General features: G+C 33.9%; 1 protein-coding gene across 1 annotated transcript in view; it reads right to left on the bottom strand.

Moving 5' to 3' along the window:
• The window catches only part of LOC143244715 (T-box transcription factor TBX3-like), a 38,223-nt gene that overhangs the window by 9,218 nt on the left and 8,041 nt on the right, over positions 1–20,964 (bottom strand). Inside the window, exons 3-6 of the mRNA XM_076489865.1 lie at positions 16,001–16,268; positions 13,354–13,500; positions 1,691–1,767; positions 450–640 (exon numbers count right to left, since the gene is read on the bottom strand). Of these exons, the coding sequence (XP_076345980.1) occupies positions 450–640; positions 1,691–1,767; positions 13,354–13,500; positions 16,001–16,268 (683 nt within the window). The remainder of the gene's footprint in view (positions 1–449; positions 641–1,690; positions 1,768–13,353; positions 13,501–16,000; positions 16,269–20,964) is intronic.

Below are 20,964 nucleotides of genomic sequence, written 5' to 3'. Positions count from 1 at the left end.
AATATATATATCATCGATTTTCACAAACAATGATTATTATGGTGTGAACCAGATTAATAAAGTGTAATTATTATCAAATTTATTTAAGTTATTTACCACTTATATTTTTAAGGTAAGGCATAATATAATAATATTATTTGTTTATTTTATATTCATACATTTATGTTTTAGAACAGCTACAAAAGTGCAAACATTCGCCCTATCTAAAAGTTAGATTGTTTTCTCTACACAGAACAATAGTTGAAAATGATAAAACACCGTGCAATAATTGTTTTGACAATATAGTTTATTATAATATTGCACTTAAAACAAGGGTAAGCATTGATTTATAATTACATTACAACTTGTTGCAAGAACGCGTGTTCTTTCAGTTAATACATGAAAATACGAGTTTAAAAAACACAACTATTTTTAAAGACAAAACTGTAAACTCTTTCCACATTACTCACCGTTTAAGTGACTCTCTGTACAAGGTTTGTAGTCATCAACACCACCTACATCAATTCTTTCATCATCACGGGAAAATTCATTTACTAAATCTACATCTAAGCATTTTTTGTCGTTGTTATAAGAGTCCTTTGGTGTGGCCTCCAAAACGGAAGTGTGAGAGGACTGTGAATCCAGAAGTAAAAAATGGCGTCTAAAAATTGAAGACAGACATATTTTAGAAAAAACTTTTCAGGATAAGACATTAAAAAATATAAGAATTTCAGAAGAAAAATGTTATGAAATTTTTTTAATTGAAACGAAAGAACCGTGGACTTTGGACACTTTCTGTAGTTGTTTTGTGATGAAGATGGCAGAGAGCCGTATTTCCATTTCAAACTTCTCTGGAAAGGAATGCTCTTTATGGGTCAAACTCGGGTGTAAAATGTCGTGGATGTCTGTCAAATATGGTGATGACTCATCATCTTTAATTGAAAAAATTACCATTTCCTGAACAGAGAGGTAGCCACAGGCAAATTCATTATGAATTCACATGTTATCTGGAATTAAAAAGTGTCCACTGACAAGTATTTCAATGTATTCATTGTGATGCATGTGTTGTAAAGGAAACCTGACTGAAATTAGTGTAATTTTAAAATTTTTGTATCGTGTCTGACTAGGTATATCGTAAATAATAAGTATTAAACTTATGTGAGTAACAACATTCTAATTATTATTTCAGTATTATGTGTGTTTTATAGCAAAGCCACATTGGACTTTCTGCTGTACTCAGAGAAGGGAATCTAACCCCTGTTATCAGCGTCGTAAATTCGGAGATTTACCGCTATTCCATAATGATGGGGACTATCTTATTGTTATTAACTATGAATCTTGCAATGTTATAGTTCCTGTTAGTAAATGCCAATAAATATATTTTTTTTCAACAAATGTAATTGCCGTCCATTGTCTCAGTGGTAAGTCTGAAGATTTATAACGCTGAAACTAACTAGCTAGCTTCGTTTTGAGATTGTTTACAACAGCCTTGTGAGGAGTCATTAAGCAGATAGTGCAGATGTTTGGTGTTTTATTGAGTTTGGATTCTAGAAAATTACCTGACTACTATAGCCAGTTGAAAAAAGTTTGGGTATCCAGCGTTATGACACAAACTAGACCTAGCTTGACTTATACGCCCTTAGAAGAGCAATACACAAACAATCGATCGCATTAAATAACATCAATAAAGACTTTTATAGAATTTACTTACTTTTTTTCTCTCTTTCCGCCTCCAGTATCTCGAAATCCTTTTGCAAAGGGGTTGTTGTCGATTTTTAGCTGTGTTATCTGATTGTGGAAAACCAGTATAAATAATTTTAATGGAAAATACATCATCTAAACAAGAAGTGCGAAAATATAAAACAATTTTCATTAATACACATTTTGTATTTATAATGTTCTCATTACGAACAAAATAATTCAGAAAGCATTTTCGCAACATCTAAACTACTTCTCAACTGTGCAACGTTTCACTTAAACGTTTATTATAATTACTTTGAGGTTCTCAACACCTAAACTACTTCTCAGCTGTGTGATGTTTCATTTGGACATTTATTCTCATTACTCTGAGGCGCTAACGAAGTGGTGGATTAAGAGAGTAACTTTAGTAATGTATTGTTCGAAACCTGTATTTACCGTTCAAAGGAAGCACTTCAGTAAACTGCTATGAGAAATCTCGTAGAAGCATTAAATAAAGTATGGAACATGATAAATGTTAACTCATTAGAGGCATTTCGGTAAATTACTGTGCGAAACCATTAATGTCCAATAAAGGTATTTTAGTTAGATGCTTTGTGAAATCTGGTGATTAATGTTCCCTAGAAATACTATCATAAAGTGTTGGGTGAAACTAATGTCAGCTAGAGGCACTATTATAAAGTGTTGTATGAAAATGATCACAGCTAGAGACACTATGATACTGCTGTGTGAAATAATGTCCACTAGACGCACTAATGTAAAACTAATGTCTACTAAAAACACTATGATAACATACTGTGCAAAACTAACGGCCACTATATGCAATTTGATAAAGTGCTGTTCAAAACTAACGGCCACTATATGCAATTTGATAAAGTGCTGTGCAAAACCTGGTAACTACTATTCAAAACGTCTGTTTCAGTTGAAGAGTTAAAGTTGTCACTAGTTTCAATGACATAATTTTCTAGTGTCACTGTCGACACATCAGCCACTCCTAGGATTTCTCGGTTCTTACACCTACTATTTATACTGCTCACTACCAGGGGGGATCCAAATATTAAATCATGTCCAGCAATTATACATTTATTTGTCACAAATTACTCACTGAAAAAAATAGATCAGGCAAAATCTTTCATTTTCATTGAATACACAAGAAACACAGTATTTAGTGAAATTATTTTTTCGTCCAAATATTTATATGTTATTATGGAAATCTTTAACCAACAAAGGTGTGAAACTACAGGCAAGATGATTCATAAATAATAGAGAAAATGCTTTATAGGATTATACAAGTTGTTGAAGCTGTAATAGTCAATAAAATATTATTATTGGTTTGGCATGGATATTACATTTGTCTAAAGTATCTTAATAGGTAGATCTGGAGGTTAAAAATAAGAAAGATGTAAAACTATAAATATTTGTTTTAACTACACCGAAATGTATCGAGAATTAACTAAGGTAGCACCTCATGAAAGTCAAGAATGAGTTTCATAATTAACGAATTAAGGCATATATAAATCCATTTCTAAAAAAAATCACATTCTGTAATGAAGTTTGAGCAATGGATGACAACTGTCTGTTGTGGAGACACAAGTGTAGAGGACGACGTTTTGAAAATCTTCCGCCTTTAGAAACGTCATCCTCTACACTTGTGTCTCCATAACAGGCAGTTGTCATCCATTCTATAAAGTTTTGGCATGAATACTCTGATTAAACTATCTATCGAAGAAGCTTGAGCAGTTTCTTTGAATAGCTTGCGATATTTTATAAGTTAAAATATCCTTTAGTATATGTGTACTTATGAGCATAAAGCTACACAATAGAATATTTATACTTTTCTACCGTAGGGATTGAACCCTGAATTGTTAGCTATAAGCCCTCAAGTTTACTTCTGAGCCAGCAGGGAAAATGTTGTATTCGAAACATAGAATACACAAAGAAGTACAAGTGTTGTCCGACATAGTTTAATACAAGAAAACTTTTAACAGTTGTAAATGTATTTATTTGCACTTCGAGAATATTAATCTTTTTCAACAATCAAATGTCTGTTTTTATCTATTTCTAAAGTAATCTGATAGCTCCAAGTTAAAAACTTTTATTTTACACCTTCTTTTTACTTTGCATCATATATTTAACATTTGATGTTTTTGTGAAATGTATAAAACAAGATAGCAATCTCTGAAGAAAGACTGAACGTTTCGTACAAATTTGTAGGCTCATGGATGTATATTATCTTCTACATACCTTATTAAAGGCTTCAAAACCGCTTTAATATATCTTCACGATTCTTTACGTAAAACTAGGGCATATCATGAGTTCGCTAAAGTGCTTTTTTTTTTAATCAGTTGAAATGTTAGTCTCATCAACTGTTGGGCTGATGTTTCTGTTTCCGTATTATTTAGGTTCGGCAAATCTCACAAGATGACGCTAGTGAACTGTATCTGATTTTAATAATGTTAACGCTACACAATGGGCTTTGCTAATCACGGATATCGAAACCCGATTTCCAACCTTGTAAGCCTGCAGACATACCGCTGTTCCATTGGGGGCAATTCTAAAGATGCATGAATGAAAACAAAGAATATATAATGATATATGTCAACTACTATACATCTGTCATCTTCCACCAACCACACTAATTGGGATTTCTTAACATGAAGTGGTTGTCTTTTGTTTTGCGTGTTACTTGTGACTGGAAGCTTATTATGCTAATATAATTAATATTAAACTGGTAAATAACTATTATTAATTATAATGAAGTGATCTGATATGGGGGAACGTACTACATGTTTCAACAGATATTATTCTGTCTTCTTCAAGCATAATCTCCAGCTAACCGTACAGTTTTTTTATAGAAAACCATAAAAGTGCAAAGACAAAACACGTAGGGATTTAATGCTGATGGATGTTGTCACATAGCGACAGGATTACGGCTAAAGGCGAGGCCAAACCTGGTCAAGTATTTGAGTGAAAACTAGGTGGAAAAATTTAGCCAAATTCGGCTGATGGTGTTAGGGCCATTATCACGGTTTGGTGAAAAATCGCCTGTTTTGATTATTTCTATTGTTTCTAAGCAATCTCTTTACTTTTCGTTTTGGATTGGTGCAGGAGAAAATTTTCGTCCCAAAGTACCTTCTAATCTGATTCAAATTGATGATATCGAGAGTATACACCCTTTTGCAAATTAATTGAAACAAATGGTCATTTTACAATATTTTAAGCATGGCGGCCGGTGTAGGCTCGCTGGACCCGCTGATTTCATTTAATAGTCATTTTTTCACACAGACGGCGTCATTAGCTGTGTTTTGCAGTACGGTCGATCTATTTTTGGGATATATGACGAAATTTTGAGGAATATTACGTCATTCAAAATTGCGTAAGAAGGGCAAGAAGACCAGCCAAAAAACAACTTCTTACCAACTCAATGAAGAAAAAACGGTATCAATGGGGTTGAAATAAAAGAACTGGACGCAAGAACAATGAAGGAAGGTGTTATTCAGTGACGAGACTTATTTCTTTGTACAGGGTCAAAGAAGTCTGCATGTTCTCAGATCTCCAGGTGAGAAACTTTGAGAATCTAACATCAATCAGTTCGTAAAACATCCCTTGAAGAAAATGTTCTGGGGCTGTTTCAGCTACTATTGCGTCGGAGGCTTACATATCGTAGAAAGTGTGGTGCGAGGACCACAGTACATCGAATTTTTGCAGAGAAGAGTCGTTTCAGAATTGAAAAAGAGATTTTCACATGGATCTGACATTTTTCAGCAAGATCTGGCTCCGTGCCATACATTGAAACTTGTGAAGAATTTTATGACTACAACGCGAATAAAGGTGCTGGACTGGCCTGGAAACTTTCCGAACTTAAATCCTATTGAAAATCTTTGGGCGATTTGTAAAGAAAGACTTTGGGGAAAAGACTGTACTACGAAAGATAAGCTAATTGAGGCCATAATTGAGGTGTGGTACCGCGATTCAAAAATTAGTAAAGATTGCAGTCAACTCGTGGACTCGATGCCAAAGCGGATTAATGATCTTCTGAAAATAAAAGAAGGTCATATCATATATTAATTTGTGAGTAATTTTTAATTCTCATTAACAAAACGCAAAATATTGAAAAAATCGTAATTTTCCGTCTTGTTTCAGTTAATTTGCACAAGGGTGTTGAATCCGGATCTTAGCGATATAAGTCCTTAGACTTTCTGCTGAGCTCAGGGTCGCGTTAACCATAGAGTAGTGTAGCATTTGTGCCTGGGCCCCAAGCTGTAATAGACCTCTACCAACGACCCAGACTGCCAGTTTTACTCTCCCTCTCTCTCTTTTTTTTATAAATCTTCATATTTTATCTGCTATTTGTTATATTCTTACTCAATGAAGATTATATCAATTTGATCTATCTTGTAACTATCATAAAAAACAACAACAAAATAAATCACAATTGCCCTTTTTTCTTTATAGAATTACTTCAAATTGTAGTATTATCATTATATTTATTTATATTACATAATTTAAACTTATCTAGCCCAAAGGTCTCCAAGTTTTACATTTTAGTTAATTTTATTATGAATAAATAACTGATAAGAAAAACAAGAAATATATTATTCATCTAGCGTAGTCGTTTGTTCTTGTTTTGTTATCTATTGTCTTTCTGTGCTAGCCCTACTACTTTAAATCAATCCTACCAGTCCAGTAATAATTTTTAAAATTAAATAACCCACGGAATACCATAGAAAATTTTAATGTGAACAGCTGAGAAACTGGTCTTTCTGTGATAAATTTTCTGGCTCTCCAATCACATGACTAGTGGAGTTAGAAATTCGACTTTAATCCCCGCTATGTTCTTGCGAAAATAAAGAATTCTCTTCAATTAAATTATCAATTATCTGTAACATTACATGGTTGATATGGCAGTCAGTCAATTTAAACCGAAGCTATCTGTTGGTTACAAATGTAGTGGGCGGAGACCTTAGAAAAATCTGTTAACATACTACTTTGCAGCAAAATAGTGGTAGGCGTGGAGTGTTGATGAAGACTTAATATATTTATTTCATAATATATTACTTTTTAAAACTATTGTATTTATTTTATAATATATTACTTTTTAGAACTATTGTATTTATTTTATAATACATTACTTTTAGAACTATTGTATTTATTTTATAATATATTACTTTTTAGAACTTAACATATTTATTTTATAATACATTATTTTTAGAACCTAATGCATTTATTTTATAATATATTATTTTTAGAACTTAATGTATTATTTTTTAGAACTTAATGCGTTTATGTTATAATATATTATTTTAGAGAACACAAAGCTACTCGAGGGCTATCTGTGCTAGCCGTCCCTAATTTAGCAGTGTAAGACTAGAGGGAAAGCTAGTCATCACCACCCACCGCCAACTCTTGGGCTACTCTTTTACCAACGAATAGTGGGATTGACCGTCACATTATACACCCCCACGGCTGGGAGGGCGAGCATGTTTAGCGCGACGCGGGCGCGAACCCGCGACCCTCGGATTACGACTCGCACGCCTAACGCGCTAGGCCATGCCGGGCCATTATTTTTTAGAACTTAATGCGTTTATTTTATAATATATTATTTTTAGAACTTAATGTATTATTTTTTAGAACTTAATGCGTTTATTTTATAATATATTATTTTTTAGAACTTAATGCGTTTATTTTATAATATATTATTTTTTAGAACTTAATGCGTTTATTTTATAATATATTCCTTAAATATCTTTGCATTGCTCGCTAAACTGTTTTATTGACCAACCCAGTCAACATAAAGTAATTAATATATCATGGGCATAATATGATCATTAATTGTTTTTCATAACTTTTTTGTTTTGAAATTTCGCACAAAGCTACTCGAGGGCTATCTGTGCTAGCCGTCCCTAATTTAGCAGTGTAAGACTAGAGGGAAGGCAGCTAGTCATCACCACCCACCGCCAACTCTTGGGCTACTCTTTTACCAACGAATAGTGGGATTGACCGTAACATTATACGCCCCCACGGCTGGGAGGGTGAGCATGTTTAGCGCGACGCGGGCGCCACCCTCGGATTACGAGTCGCATGCCTTACGCGCTTGGCCATGCCAGGCCCTTTTTCATAACTAAAGAGAATAAAATTAAATTGTTGCCTTTATCAATATATAGAAAATGCAGCTAGGACTAATGAGGGAATATTGTTTTATTTTGACATGTATTTTTTAAATGTAATTGTTAAATTACTTGTTTTCGTGCATGTTTTTTATAAAAAAAAATTTTAGGGTAATATTTTGGCATGCTTCCGTAATGTTGTACAGTAACTATATTGTTTTTTACGTACCTAATTTATTCTTATTTGCAAAGTTGTACAAGTAAATAATAATAATTATTATCGTTTAATTTTAATATATCATTCTTAAAAGTAACTTGCATCATATCGTAATTTATTTCGAATAATTACCTCATATTCTGTAACTAACTCAATATATGTTAATCGTAATTCACTTCAAATTTGTTTGTACCCTATTCAAAAGGACTTAAAAAAATAAGTGTGCCAGGGCCATAAAGTACGTTAGATGTGGGCTTGCCTAAGTCACCGGGGCGTGAAGCACTTGTCAAAACGAAACATATTTATATGTATTATGCAAACATTTTTCAAAAAATTCGAATCCCCATGTTTTAGTACATTGACAGGCTGTTTTTTTCATGCGGTCATTGGACAATGTTGCAGGTTGACAATACTGTCTGCTTTGCTAGCTGGATGAAAGCGAAAAGCATATTCTCCGTGAATCAGACTGAAAGAAACAAAAGTAACAGAAGAGAAAGGTGAGAAATGCAAGCGTTATCCATTGGTCAAAGATTACAAAGCAGTGAGATCGTGGAGTGTTATATACTAATTGTCGCTGGTGAAACTGCCTCGCAGTGACATCAACTAAAAGAAGAAATGCGCGTCTTAACGTGTACGTTGCAGCGGAACGCTTGAGGCACCCTAGAGTAAGAAAGGGCGAATAGAACCCTTATCCCGGCGAGAGAAGTTCTTGTTTCCGTACGTAGATCGACAGCTATGGGGCCGACGACGTAGGAGGGTTTGAACCATTGTTACGTGTACCCTATATCAATAATGAGCTAATACTTGCGATATTCTTTTTTAGTATTCACTTTACACATAAGGTGTTGACTGGGTATAAATCGTTAATTATGTTTAACAGACGTAGTGTATATATTATGTCAACAACTAACATACAACTCATAACAACGTTACTTGTTAAAAAATGGAGTCTGTATGACTAAACAGGACACTTGTGAAGCACATTTCAAGGTTTTAATGGCACAGTATTAGAATATATGCATAGCACATAGATTACAAGAAAGATTAGTAAGTAACATGAGAGGTATAGAGCAGTTACGATACGTTAACAGGTAACAAAATATACTCGTATAGTAGGATTTTAAGGGATGTAGCTAATTAACAGGTGAAACAAGGATCTCTAGAGAGGCTACTAAGCAACATACAAGGTACAGTGCAACGAAAACGTGTTACCAGGCAACAACAGATATGCCAGAGGGTCAAGGGATACTATTAAGCAAAATATTTGTTTAGAATCTCAGAGCTGCAAATTTTCGCTTTCCTTTTGCGCGAAATTCAAAAACAAACAATCCTTTTGTAATCTGTTTCATATGTGTTACACTAACGCGTGATTTGTAAATAATTTTAGTAAACGTAATAATGATTGGGATTTACTTGCTTAATCTGGTTCATTCTTCAACAGCTCTTAATGAAAATTTACGATATGTATATATAATCAACATAACACCTAGACCACTGCTATATCCCTCAAATCATATCAATCCTGATGAACCATGGTAGTGAGTGAAAGACCTCGTATGTACTGGATGCGACAGATATAATGTGGTTGATATGTTATAACATATTCTCCTTTCCTTTCACTCACGGGTTTTTACAAGTACTGGAAAAACAGGAAAGTAGGAGAGCGAGGCTGTTCAAACTATCTCAGATAACTAGAATAAATATGTATTATATGGTTTGACAAAAGTAAAAGAAATCCGCTAGGGGAAATATCGTCTTAAAATCTCAGAGTAGGGCGGTCCACTAAAATATTATTTATGTATATTCACATACACACGTATGAACTTAACATTAAAGAAATGGGTAATAAAAACACTGTGTATCATGTCTAAGAGAAGCAGTAAGTCACAAGATACTGCACATTACGCTTTAGAAACGTGTAAGCATCCATATCTGTAGATAATCATCTAAACAAACGTTTCTCATTCCCTTAATGTGAGGAGAGGTGCGGAAGTTGAGGAAAGATACCTTAATGTAAGAGAATAGCGCATCTAACTGAGAAAACTATTATCAACAGCGGTCCAGTCATTCTACATATCAAAACTTAGTTTGATAAGCTTCCTTGTGGCTTGTGTAGCCAACGACTGGTGAACTCTCTAATTCATCCTCGTGTCTTGTGTAGCCAACAGCTGGTGAGCTCTCTACGTCTTCCTCGTGGCCTATGTAAACAACAACGGATGAACCCTCTACGTCTTCCTCGTGGCTTGTGTAGCTAACAGCTGGTGAGCTCTCTACGTCTTCCTCGTGGCCCATGTAAACAACAACGGATGAACCCTCTACGTCTTCCTCATGGCTTGTGTAGCAAACAGTTGGTGAGCACTCTAATTCTTCCTCGTGGTTTGTGTAGCCAACAGCTGATGACCCTCTAATTCATCCTCGTGTCTTGTGTAGCCAACAGCTGGTGAGCTCTCTACGTCTTCCTCGTGGCCTATGTAAACAACAACGGATGAACCCTCTACGTCTTCCTCGTGGCTTGTGTAGCAAACAGTTGGTGAGCACTCTAATTCTTCCTCGTGCTTGTGTAGCTAACAGCTGGTGAGCACTCTAATTCTTCCTCGTGGTTTGTGTAGCCAACAGCTGGTGAGCCCTCTATTTCTTCCTTGTGGTTTGTGTAGCCAACAGCTGGTGAGCCCTCTAATTCTTCCTCGTGGTTTGTGTAGCCAACAGCTGATGACCCTTCTACGTCTTCCTCGTGACTTGTGTAACCAACAGCTGGTGAACTCTCTATATCTTCCTCGTGGCTTGTGTATCTAACAGCTGGTGAACTCTCTACGTCTTCCTCGTGGCTTGTGTAGCTAGCAACCAGTAAATCCTCCTCCTCACGCTTTGTCCTCGTTGTTTATGTAGTCAGCAGATAATGTAATCTATATATGTTTTCATAACAAACTGGTCACAAGTTACAGGTACATATTTTAGAACCTTATTAATCATCTCATGATCGTTACGTATTTAATCCCGATAAGACTTCGTGAATGGAATTGGATTTTCCTGGCCTGTCATGGCCTGCTAATTAAGATGCTAAGATGCTCCATTTGCAGTCGAATCCTCGTTGCCGAACATGACCGCTTTATCAACAGTGGAGTCAATTCCATTATTTGTTGGCGAAAGAGCAGTCCAAGATTAATAGCTAGGTGGCGTTAAGTAGTTTTTGTCTTCCTTATATTCTATCACTGATAAATCAGGGACGGCAAGCGCACATAGTCCTCGTGTAGCTAGTTATAAGCAAGGCCTGGCTTGGCCAGGTGGTTACAGCGTTCGACCCGTAATCTGAGGGTTGCGGGCTCGAATCTTTGACACAAAAAACATGATCGCCCTTTCAGCCGTGAGTGCGCTATAATGTGACAGTCAATTTCACTATTCGTTAGTAAAAGAGTAGTCCATGAATTGGCGATAACTAGTTGTCTTCCCTATAACTTTACACTGTTAACTTAAGGATTACTAGCGAAGATACCCCTCGCGTAGCTTTGCGCGAAATTAAAAAAAACAAACAATCTGAAATGAGCTACTATAGATATGTGCAATCTAAAGCAGACTGGTAAAAAATAAGAATGTAACTTTTTTTTTTCATTCTTTAACTTACGGTTCGAAATATAGTTTATTTGATACCAAACAAATTCGGCTACAGTCCATATTTTGTTTTTGTCCACCTGTTGGCATTTCAATCTTCTAGCTTGGATAGTACCAAAGTATTTTACAGGTGTAAAAAAAAAATCTATGTTCCACCCATGCGTGACATGGGAACAACATTGTCTGGAATCAGTAGTGAAATAAAAAACAACACAAGCGGTTCTTTCGGTAAAAAATTCCAAAATTTATATACAAAATGTATAACTGAAATGTATGGTTAATTTCTATGGTGTGTTAGTGTGTATATTGATATGTGAACTACACTCTTTGTCTTTTCATACTTGAATATTTTGAAATAGGAAACTAACCATTTATCATAATGGTTTTAGAAATAATTACATACATGCATTTCAAACAAGAGTGTATGTATATTATTACAATGACTTGTTTTGACGTCTTTCGCCTAATAAATAAATCCATTTTGCACAAAATATGAATTTGTGTATTGGATAGTTTTATGTACCATAATATAATTGTTATTAATAATTATAAAAAAAACACTTCTGAAGAGAGTAAACTATGTGCCATGAGCGAAATTAAAACTAAAATCGGTTCTCAATATAGCAAATAAACTACATTATTCTTATGTATATAATAATAAAGATTAGAACGTAGTGTTTCATCACATATTTTCCGCCTTAAATATATAAATAATACAAACACAGGTTTTACGTATAGTAGATTTATTCAATTACACACAATATAAAATTGGGAAGTTATTTTTTAACCAGTGATGAAAAAAACCACAAAAGCACAACAATAACAAAAAGATATAAACAAGTTATTCTCCGCTAACTAAACAGAAATAGTACACGTCAGTTCTGATCTTCTAGCATAAAACCACATAGTGAGCCATTTGTTTTGTGTCCGCCCCGATTATCGAAAATTGATTTTTAATGTTGCAAGCTGTTTGACTTATTACTGAACCACTGGGGATCCAAAGTAGAAATAAAATCAACAAAAGCACCACGTATTAGTTTTTATTTTTTTACGTTTATTTCTTAATGATTTTTGAAGAGAGAGACAAAAACATAAAATAAAAGAGAACTGAAATAATTACCGCTAGGCCTATCTACAAAAGGAGTAACATTTTAAATCGGGATAAAGATTGTGTACTGAGCTACCTAACTGCCTGATTATCTTGTAATAGGCAATAAAAGCAACCACATTCAAATTATTACTTCATAAGTAGTTTATGATTCACAAAAAAAAAACATATCGAATTATTGTCATTAGTTTTGTGATATCATTTTCGCTAATCACGAGAACACGATCATGAGATTCGTATTAATGGAAATTTTATGATACTCATTTATCATGCAGGATTAAAAATTAAAGCCCCCCGGTAGTCTGCATTAAATTTCTGGGTCCCATATCCTGCGCTGGACAGAGTGTAGTTAGTTCGCTATGTAGTTTTGCTATTAGGAACCAGTTAATCTGAGCACTTTCTTCCTTCGGGATGAAGCAATGAGGCCTAACTTTCAAACGTTTTCGAACTATCGGTTGTATATTTCTGTTATTTGTAAGAGAATCTGTTTGTGTGTCTGTTATACATATTGCGTGTGAAGTCCTCACTAACCCAATGTTGTTGAGAGTGAAACCGACAGGTGTAAGAAACACCTGCATATAGGTGTAAAGTATGACAGTAATTCAAAGTTTCGTTTTCTATGTTTCATTATCACTTACCTTTTCATTTTGATAAGCGGTAACAGCGTAGAAACTGGTTTCCTTGAAAACATATGTACGTAACGTACCGTACGGCAGCTTGAGAATGTCGTTAGCCCGTACGAGGTGAAACCTGGGTTGGTATTTATGCATAGAGTTCAAAATGATCTAGAAAATACAGCGAAACAAGTTAAAGAAAAACATGGTGATGTTAATATCTGTAAATATCCGGGTTTCTATAAACGGTTCCTACATTTGTTTGTTATTAAAAGCAAAACTGTGCACTTGTCCATTGTATGAATTGAGCTCCAAATGTTAACGTTATGACTCCCCAAGCTTCCCGCTAAGCCAGGGAATGTGATCTTACGTACCAGAGCTCACCAGGTCGGCTATGCTACGTTTTGTCTTTCACCCTCATGAAGAGAGAATTTATTGTTTTCTAATGTGATATCTTACTCCTTTAAGTAACTGTGTTATTTGTAGGTAACATAAAAAAGGAGCTAAGAATTCACCTGTCATTCTTATATCCAACGAAGTATATTTTGTGAAGGTAAAGCGAAAGATATGGTTTGAAAAATGGCAGTTTTCAGTTTTAGTTATTAGGTTGAGGAATAATTCGTGAGCGTTTTTAAATAATTTCATTCAAGCATTACATGCAAGACTATACAATACTTCAATGCATGAACACATTACACCCAAAACATTTATTATGATACTTTATTTCATGTAATACCTAGGTATATAGTATGCATTGTTTTAAACGAAATTGCAAGAAATTAAATGCGAAAAGCAGATGGTGTCGAAAATGCTCGATTTTGTCCGCTTGACATTCCATTTAATGAGCTGAAAATGAAAGCAAAAATTAAAGACATATGAAAATCAAACACACCATCTATTAGAGCAAAAATTTATCTACCAAATGACATGAAATATTTTGCGAAAGCGTTTCATTTATGAATATATTTTGTTAACTTGAAAAAACGCTCACGAATTATTCCTCAACCCAATATTTTGTAGCTTTAGCTTCGGACGTTGAGCAAGTAACTAGTATTTCAGGAGACACTGAACTAACTGAAAGTTAGGTATTCATTTTCTTTGCTTTCTTTATAAATCTTCTAATTCACGACAAAATGTTAAGCCAATTAAATGTTTACTCGTTTTATTGTAATAATGATCACAGACAGCGAAAAATTGTAAAACTAACTGATTTTATTTGTATATCACATAAAATTTCAGGGAATGAGGCTCTTTCCTCGTGCTCAGCGAAAACTATATCACTGTGCTTGCTTGCGTGTGTGTGTGTAAAACAAGTGTTTACAACAGCAAGTGTTCCAGATGTTTATAATAACAGCATATTGTATTTAAAAAAAAAAAAACCGCCTTAACAACAACAACGAAAATATTGGGTCGGGGGTGATCTACTTGCTAGCATGGTGGAATGCGAATACGGCGATCCAAAGTTCGTGTTTTAATGCCACAAAATTGCTCAGCCGTGGATGTGTTTTAAGATATATAATCAAATTCCGTTATTAAATTATAAGTTGCGACGAGTGTTGTATAATAGCTGCTTTTCCTTCCAGTTTACCAGTTCATATTATTGAACTGCTAGTGCAGAAAGCCCTTGTATAACCCTCGAATATACGAAACAAAGAACTACTTCACAGAATGACCATCAAACCAATAAATGCAGTCAGTGACCTAACATGCTTGGCATCCTCGTCTTCAAACTCTGATGCGAGATGTTTGTATTGAAGATACATTCAGAAGTACCTCTTCCTGCTTATCAGTGAACAAGAAGCGGTTTCAGCCCGTTGTTTCGGTTCAATTCTATACATACAGGATTATTCGGTTGAGGAATAATTCGTGAGCGTTTTTAAATAATTTCATTCAAGCATTACATGCAAGACTATACAATACTTCAATGCATAAACACATTACACCCAAAACATTTATTATGATACTTTATTTCATGTAATACCTAGGTATATAGTATGCAGTTTTAAACGAAATTGCAAGAAATTAAATGCGAAAAGCAGATGGTGTCGAAAATGCTCGATTTTGTCCGCTTGACATTCCATTTAATGAGCTGAAAATGAAAGCAAAAATTAAAGACATATGAAAATCAAACACACCATCTATTAGAGCAAAAATTTATCTACCAAATGACATGAAATATTTTGCGAAAGCGTTTCATTTATGAATATATTTTGTTAACTTGAAAAAACGCTCACGAATTATTCCTCAACCCAATATTTAAGATTGGGGGAGAGGTATCCGATGAAATCAGTTAATTGGATAGGGGAAAAGGATATTTCTATATATGTGTGTAACACAGATTAAAACGTATTTTGAAGATTATATAGAAACTGAAAAGGAAAAAAAAGATAACGCAAAAAATACCAATAATGTAACACAACAGTATTCAAACTGTTAAACAACAGCAGTTAAATAAGCAGTGGGTCATTTTTTAAACAAGTATTAAGACGTAAACAACAGTTAGACAACATTAATTGAGTAAACATTAATTGTTAAGTAGTGACGCTGCTTAACAACAAAAAGGTAAGTATCGATACAATTAATAAAGTATTTAAATAAGTATCGATACTAATATAATACGGTATTTAAATACTCATTGGTATATATTTAACCATGATAAATGTATACATACATATCCATGTTTGTCGGAGATGTTGTTGGTAAGCTTCAGTTTTTGAAAAGACACAACCTTATACATCCACTGTTCGCCAGTGCTAGGAGAGTCTGGATGGATGTACATCCTTTTGGGCATTTCAGGGTCAGCTTTTCCGGCAACCATCCACCGACTGTTGTGGAACTTGTATCTACTATCATCTGCAACTATGATGTCCATTAGCAAAATGTACTTAGCCTTCTTGTCCAGACCGGACAGTTTGACTTTGAAAGCAGGGAACATTCTCCTAAGAAGTAAATAAAAAATACATAATCAATTATATAGAAAAAAATAAACGGGAGTTAATGAAATCACAATTCGGCAATACAAGTGTATGAAAATTATTGTCTATTAACATATTAGTAGCAAAACCAGGTATTATAGGTATTATAGATTAAAATGTTATACTAAAATAGGTTTGATAAGTGTTATAGATTAAAATGTTTTAGTAGAAATAGGTTTGGAAAGTATTCTAGATTGAAATGTTATAGACGTGCTTAATGTTGTATATCAAATAAGGAAATCAAATAACCAAACATAATATTAATTTTCTACCGGGAATAATAACCTTCCCATACACACAGACTGGTCGCTAGGTGGTGGCTACTTATGGGAACATCTGGTTTATATATTTTTTTTAATTATAGTTTTTCATTACTTTTTATAATGTCCAAGAGTAGACAGTTTTAGTTGAGCTAGGCTGTTGTACAACATAAATTACATGTCAGCGCTGTGAAATTCCTTTCTCTCCATCAATCAACGAAAAGAACAATTCTGAGAAAAAATTTATTTTGTAGTTTTATTTTCATAGCAGATTTGCTATCAATTAACATTTTGCTTTAATTCCTACAAAATAATATTATTATTTGTAGTTTTAAGTTTCTTTGTTTCTATTAAATAACAAATGCATAAATCCAAACAAGGTTTATGAGTTTCTACTGTTATTTTTATAGATTTTTTAATTTTGGGGGACGACATCATGATATAAAAACTGTTTTCTGAAGTAAGGGTTAATTTTGCTAGTGTACGAAGCAAGGATAACAAAAGGTTTACAGAACGTCCAAAGTTGCACAGAGATAAGACAGTTTCTAGTGATTTGTGATGAAGATTTTGTTTAGTGATTTAGAAATGGTCTTACGTAATGATTTATGGATGAATAATACTGTAGTGATGGTGAAGTGGAGAATATTTGTGAGGCGTCTAGTGACATGCATGTATAAATTATAGTTATTGGTTTGTGAATCCTTCTGTATTTCAATGTAGTGTATATTTTCGAAATATTGACTACTAATGAGTATCATTTCCTTGTTGTTTAGTTGATGTCCAATTGTTCATCTGCCATATGGTTTCGGTTTCTTCAACTTATTTTATTTATTTAAGCCTTTTAAAACACTAGCATATGTTGGCTACCGCCTATATTTACGTCATAAAAAACCTGTGTACCGAAAAATTAGCTATTAAATATGTATCGAACAAATTTATTGATAGAGAACAAAAGAAACCAGAAACAATGATATACGTTTGTATGTATTATGCATGTTTGTGTGTGTATGAGTACAAATCCACGTAGTTGTTTAAATGAAGTAATAATCGTGTGCCTATTTACCCATACAAGCACCTGGTTGTGGTGAATGAAGTGGTGTGCTTTTTGGTACATATCTAACCAGCCATTACGTACATAAAAACTGTCATCTAACAACAGTTCAAATGACAATTTTTTAGTATTAAAGAAACAAGTGACGACTAGCTGTTTTATGTGAGGCATTAACATCCTGCAATACGAAAACTACAACAACAACAACAACAAAACACGTCGTGAAGAATTCTATATACCTTGATCTTGAGCTGGAAAAACAAGCCACATGTAAGAATCTTAACGAATTTGTTCCCAGTGGCTATAATAACTGGCAATATTTTTATTCAGTATACGTTTATCCTATTATGGATAATATATCCACTCTTCCCAAGTTTCTACTTTAAACCACAATTTACAAGATGGAACTAAAAATGACGATTTAGTTGTTTCAAATAAAGATAGCATCGTTGAATACCTAAATGTAACTCTCAAGCAAATAATAACTAAACTGGTTTCAGTTCTCTTTGTGACATTTTCTTTAGTACTAACTGTACAAACCATATAGTACCAACAATACCATCTTTACAGTAGGAACTTTACTAATGTAGAATATTAGGCTAGTTAATTTGTACTAAAAATATATTTCTAATCAAGTTAATTTTTATGAACAATTAAAGTGTTAGAAATAATTATGGTAATGTACGGTAGTACATTATCCTAGCTCTCGCTTACCCTTAATGTATTTAAAGAAAGCATTAATGGTAATTTTTACGTTTTTAGCTTTTTTCAGTTACGTAATATACTGTTTGACCATTTTCTTTAATTTTCTATAATCGTCGTACATCTGCTGTCATAACAGTCAGTTTAAAACTCCTTAAGTTGATAATGCTTTTCTTTTATTGTATCTCTTATGCCTATTTTAGCGAACCTGGATTTTTATTTGCAGTTAACCTTTTTCTTCTATTAAAAATATGTTTATCTTGTGTATATAAACATTTTTTCCACATTTGCGGTTATTTTTTAACACACAAAACTACAGTATAGATTATTTGCGCTCGGCCCACTGTGGGTAGTCAAACCTCGAATTTTAGCGTTGTAAGTGGAAACAAATTAACGCATAAGCCATCTAGGCTTGGTCCTAGGGCTTTGGCCGTATAGTTAAAAAGTATGGTTTTTAAGACAAGCAGAACAGAGGCAAGAGTGAGTTATTGTTATTATTATCATTTCCAAATAATACATATGCCTAGGGTTATATAAGGTTGAGGAATAATTCGTGAGCGTTTTTAAATAATTTCATTCAAGCATTACATGCAAGACTATACAATACTTCAATGCATGAACACATTACACCCAAAACATTTATTATGATACTTTATTTCATGTAATACCTAGGTATATAGTATGCATTGTTTTAAACGAAATTGCAAGAAATTAAATGCGAAAAGCAGATGGTGTCGAAAATGCTCGATTTTGTCCGCTTGACATTCCATTTAATGAGCTGAAAATGAAAGCAAAAATTAAAGACATATGAAAATCAAACACACCATCTATTAGAGCAAAATATTATCTACCAAATGACATGAAATATTTTGCGAAAGCGTTTCATTTATGAATATATTTTTTTAACTTGAAAAAACGCTCACGACTTATTCCTCAACCCAATACTAAATCTGACTCTGGATGTAAATCTGTGAAGCAACCGTTTATTCCACCAGGTGACAATTTTACAGTGCTAGTTACAGGAAAGTATGCAAAAATATCTCACATTGCATGTAATGTACCAGTTTGATTAGAGAAAGTAATAATAGTAACAAATTTTAATTCTTTGTAAATTATTATTTCCAAACCTTCCATCTTTAAAGGAAAAACTGAGACTTAAGACAGTTTTTCAAGAGTTTAATTAAAAAAGAGTAAAACAATTCCAACAGTTATTTCACTCCAAAGCACGCCACCAGCTACTCATTTGTATACAAGCTTGCTTGCGGGTTCATCACTTTGTCGGTTACAGGTCTCTAATCACATGTGTGCATAGAATTAAAGAAAGATCTTGTCAACATTGCTGTTAATTCCACTAATCAATGCATGATTTTACTATGTTTTTGGTCAGTTCGACATCTTTCATGAAATGAGCGAAAACATAAAATTACTCAATATGATATAATGTATGGACCCCATCAGCAGTGAACCGAACAGGGCTTGACGTGGATTGATGATTAAAGCGCTCGACATGCAGTTACGGGTCCAATCCCGTCACCGAACATGCTCGCACTTTTAGCCGCGGAGACATAATAATCTGATGGTGAAACACATTACTCGTTGGTAATGAGCCCAAGGTTGACGGTAGGTGATGTTAACTGTCTGCTTTGTTTCTAGTCTATCACTTGTAAATTAAGGACAGCTAACGCAGGTAGCTCTCGTGTAACGTTTTTGTAAAACCCAACAAACAACTAAACGGAATAACAAGTCAGTAGTTTTAGGGTTGATGCGTATACAGATGAAAAGCATTCCATATAGCAGTATTTATACTGTAATCATGTGTAACAGAGATTTGGCGTTTAAGAGAAACAAGACATTTTTTTCTACACGAGGGCGTCAGCCGTCCCTAATTTAGCAGTGTAAGGCTAGTGGGAAGACAGTTATTTGTCATCACCCACTGCCAATTCTTTGGCTACTCTTTTATCAACAAATAGTGGGATTGACCGTCATATTATAACTCTCCCATGGCTGAAAGGGCGACTTTTTTCTTTTTTACTGTGTAACACCTTTTTGTTGAAGATAGGCTTATGACGTCAATTGATGTCTTTTCGTTTTTCTGGCATTGCCCTCACCACTAACTTTAAATCAAAACATGTCACCTGTGTAGACCAGAACTAATAACTAACACAGTATTTAATATAACTAACTTAATATACCGATATAACTAGAAGTATACAATGTCATAAGACAAAAAAAAATTAAATGATAAAAATAACTTGATTCCTCAGCTGGATATCTCATTTTTATTGATAATAACTTACATGATTGTTCACGTTGGATTACTCAGGCAAAGTTACTTAGGCTATCAGCTGCTGCTGTCCCTAATTTTGCAGTACTGAGAAGAAGGAAGACAACCATCAAACCACTCATCATCCTTGCTAAAGAACTGATTGTCATTCTTACATACATCTCTCTGTCTATATATGCATGTATATACAAAATATATATATATTAGCGATTCTAGCAAATACTGTTAATAAAACAGTACAGGAAGAATAGAATGTAACTGTTTTATTCTAAGCGTCTCATTTTCGCTGTCTATCCATCTAGAAAGAGATAGTGTTGTTACATTAAACAGTTCAGGAAGAGCCTTGTGAGATTAAAACATAAA

This window comes from Tachypleus tridentatus, chromosome 2, assembly GCF_004210375.1.
Source record: "Tachypleus tridentatus isolate NWPU-2018 chromosome 2, ASM421037v1, whole genome shotgun sequence".
In the NCBI taxonomy this organism is placed as follows: Eukaryota; Metazoa; Arthropoda; class Merostomata; order Xiphosura; family Limulidae; genus Tachypleus; species Tachypleus tridentatus.
Note: the sequence above shows the minus strand (reverse complement) of the source record. Positions and strands in the feature narration are given on the sequence as shown.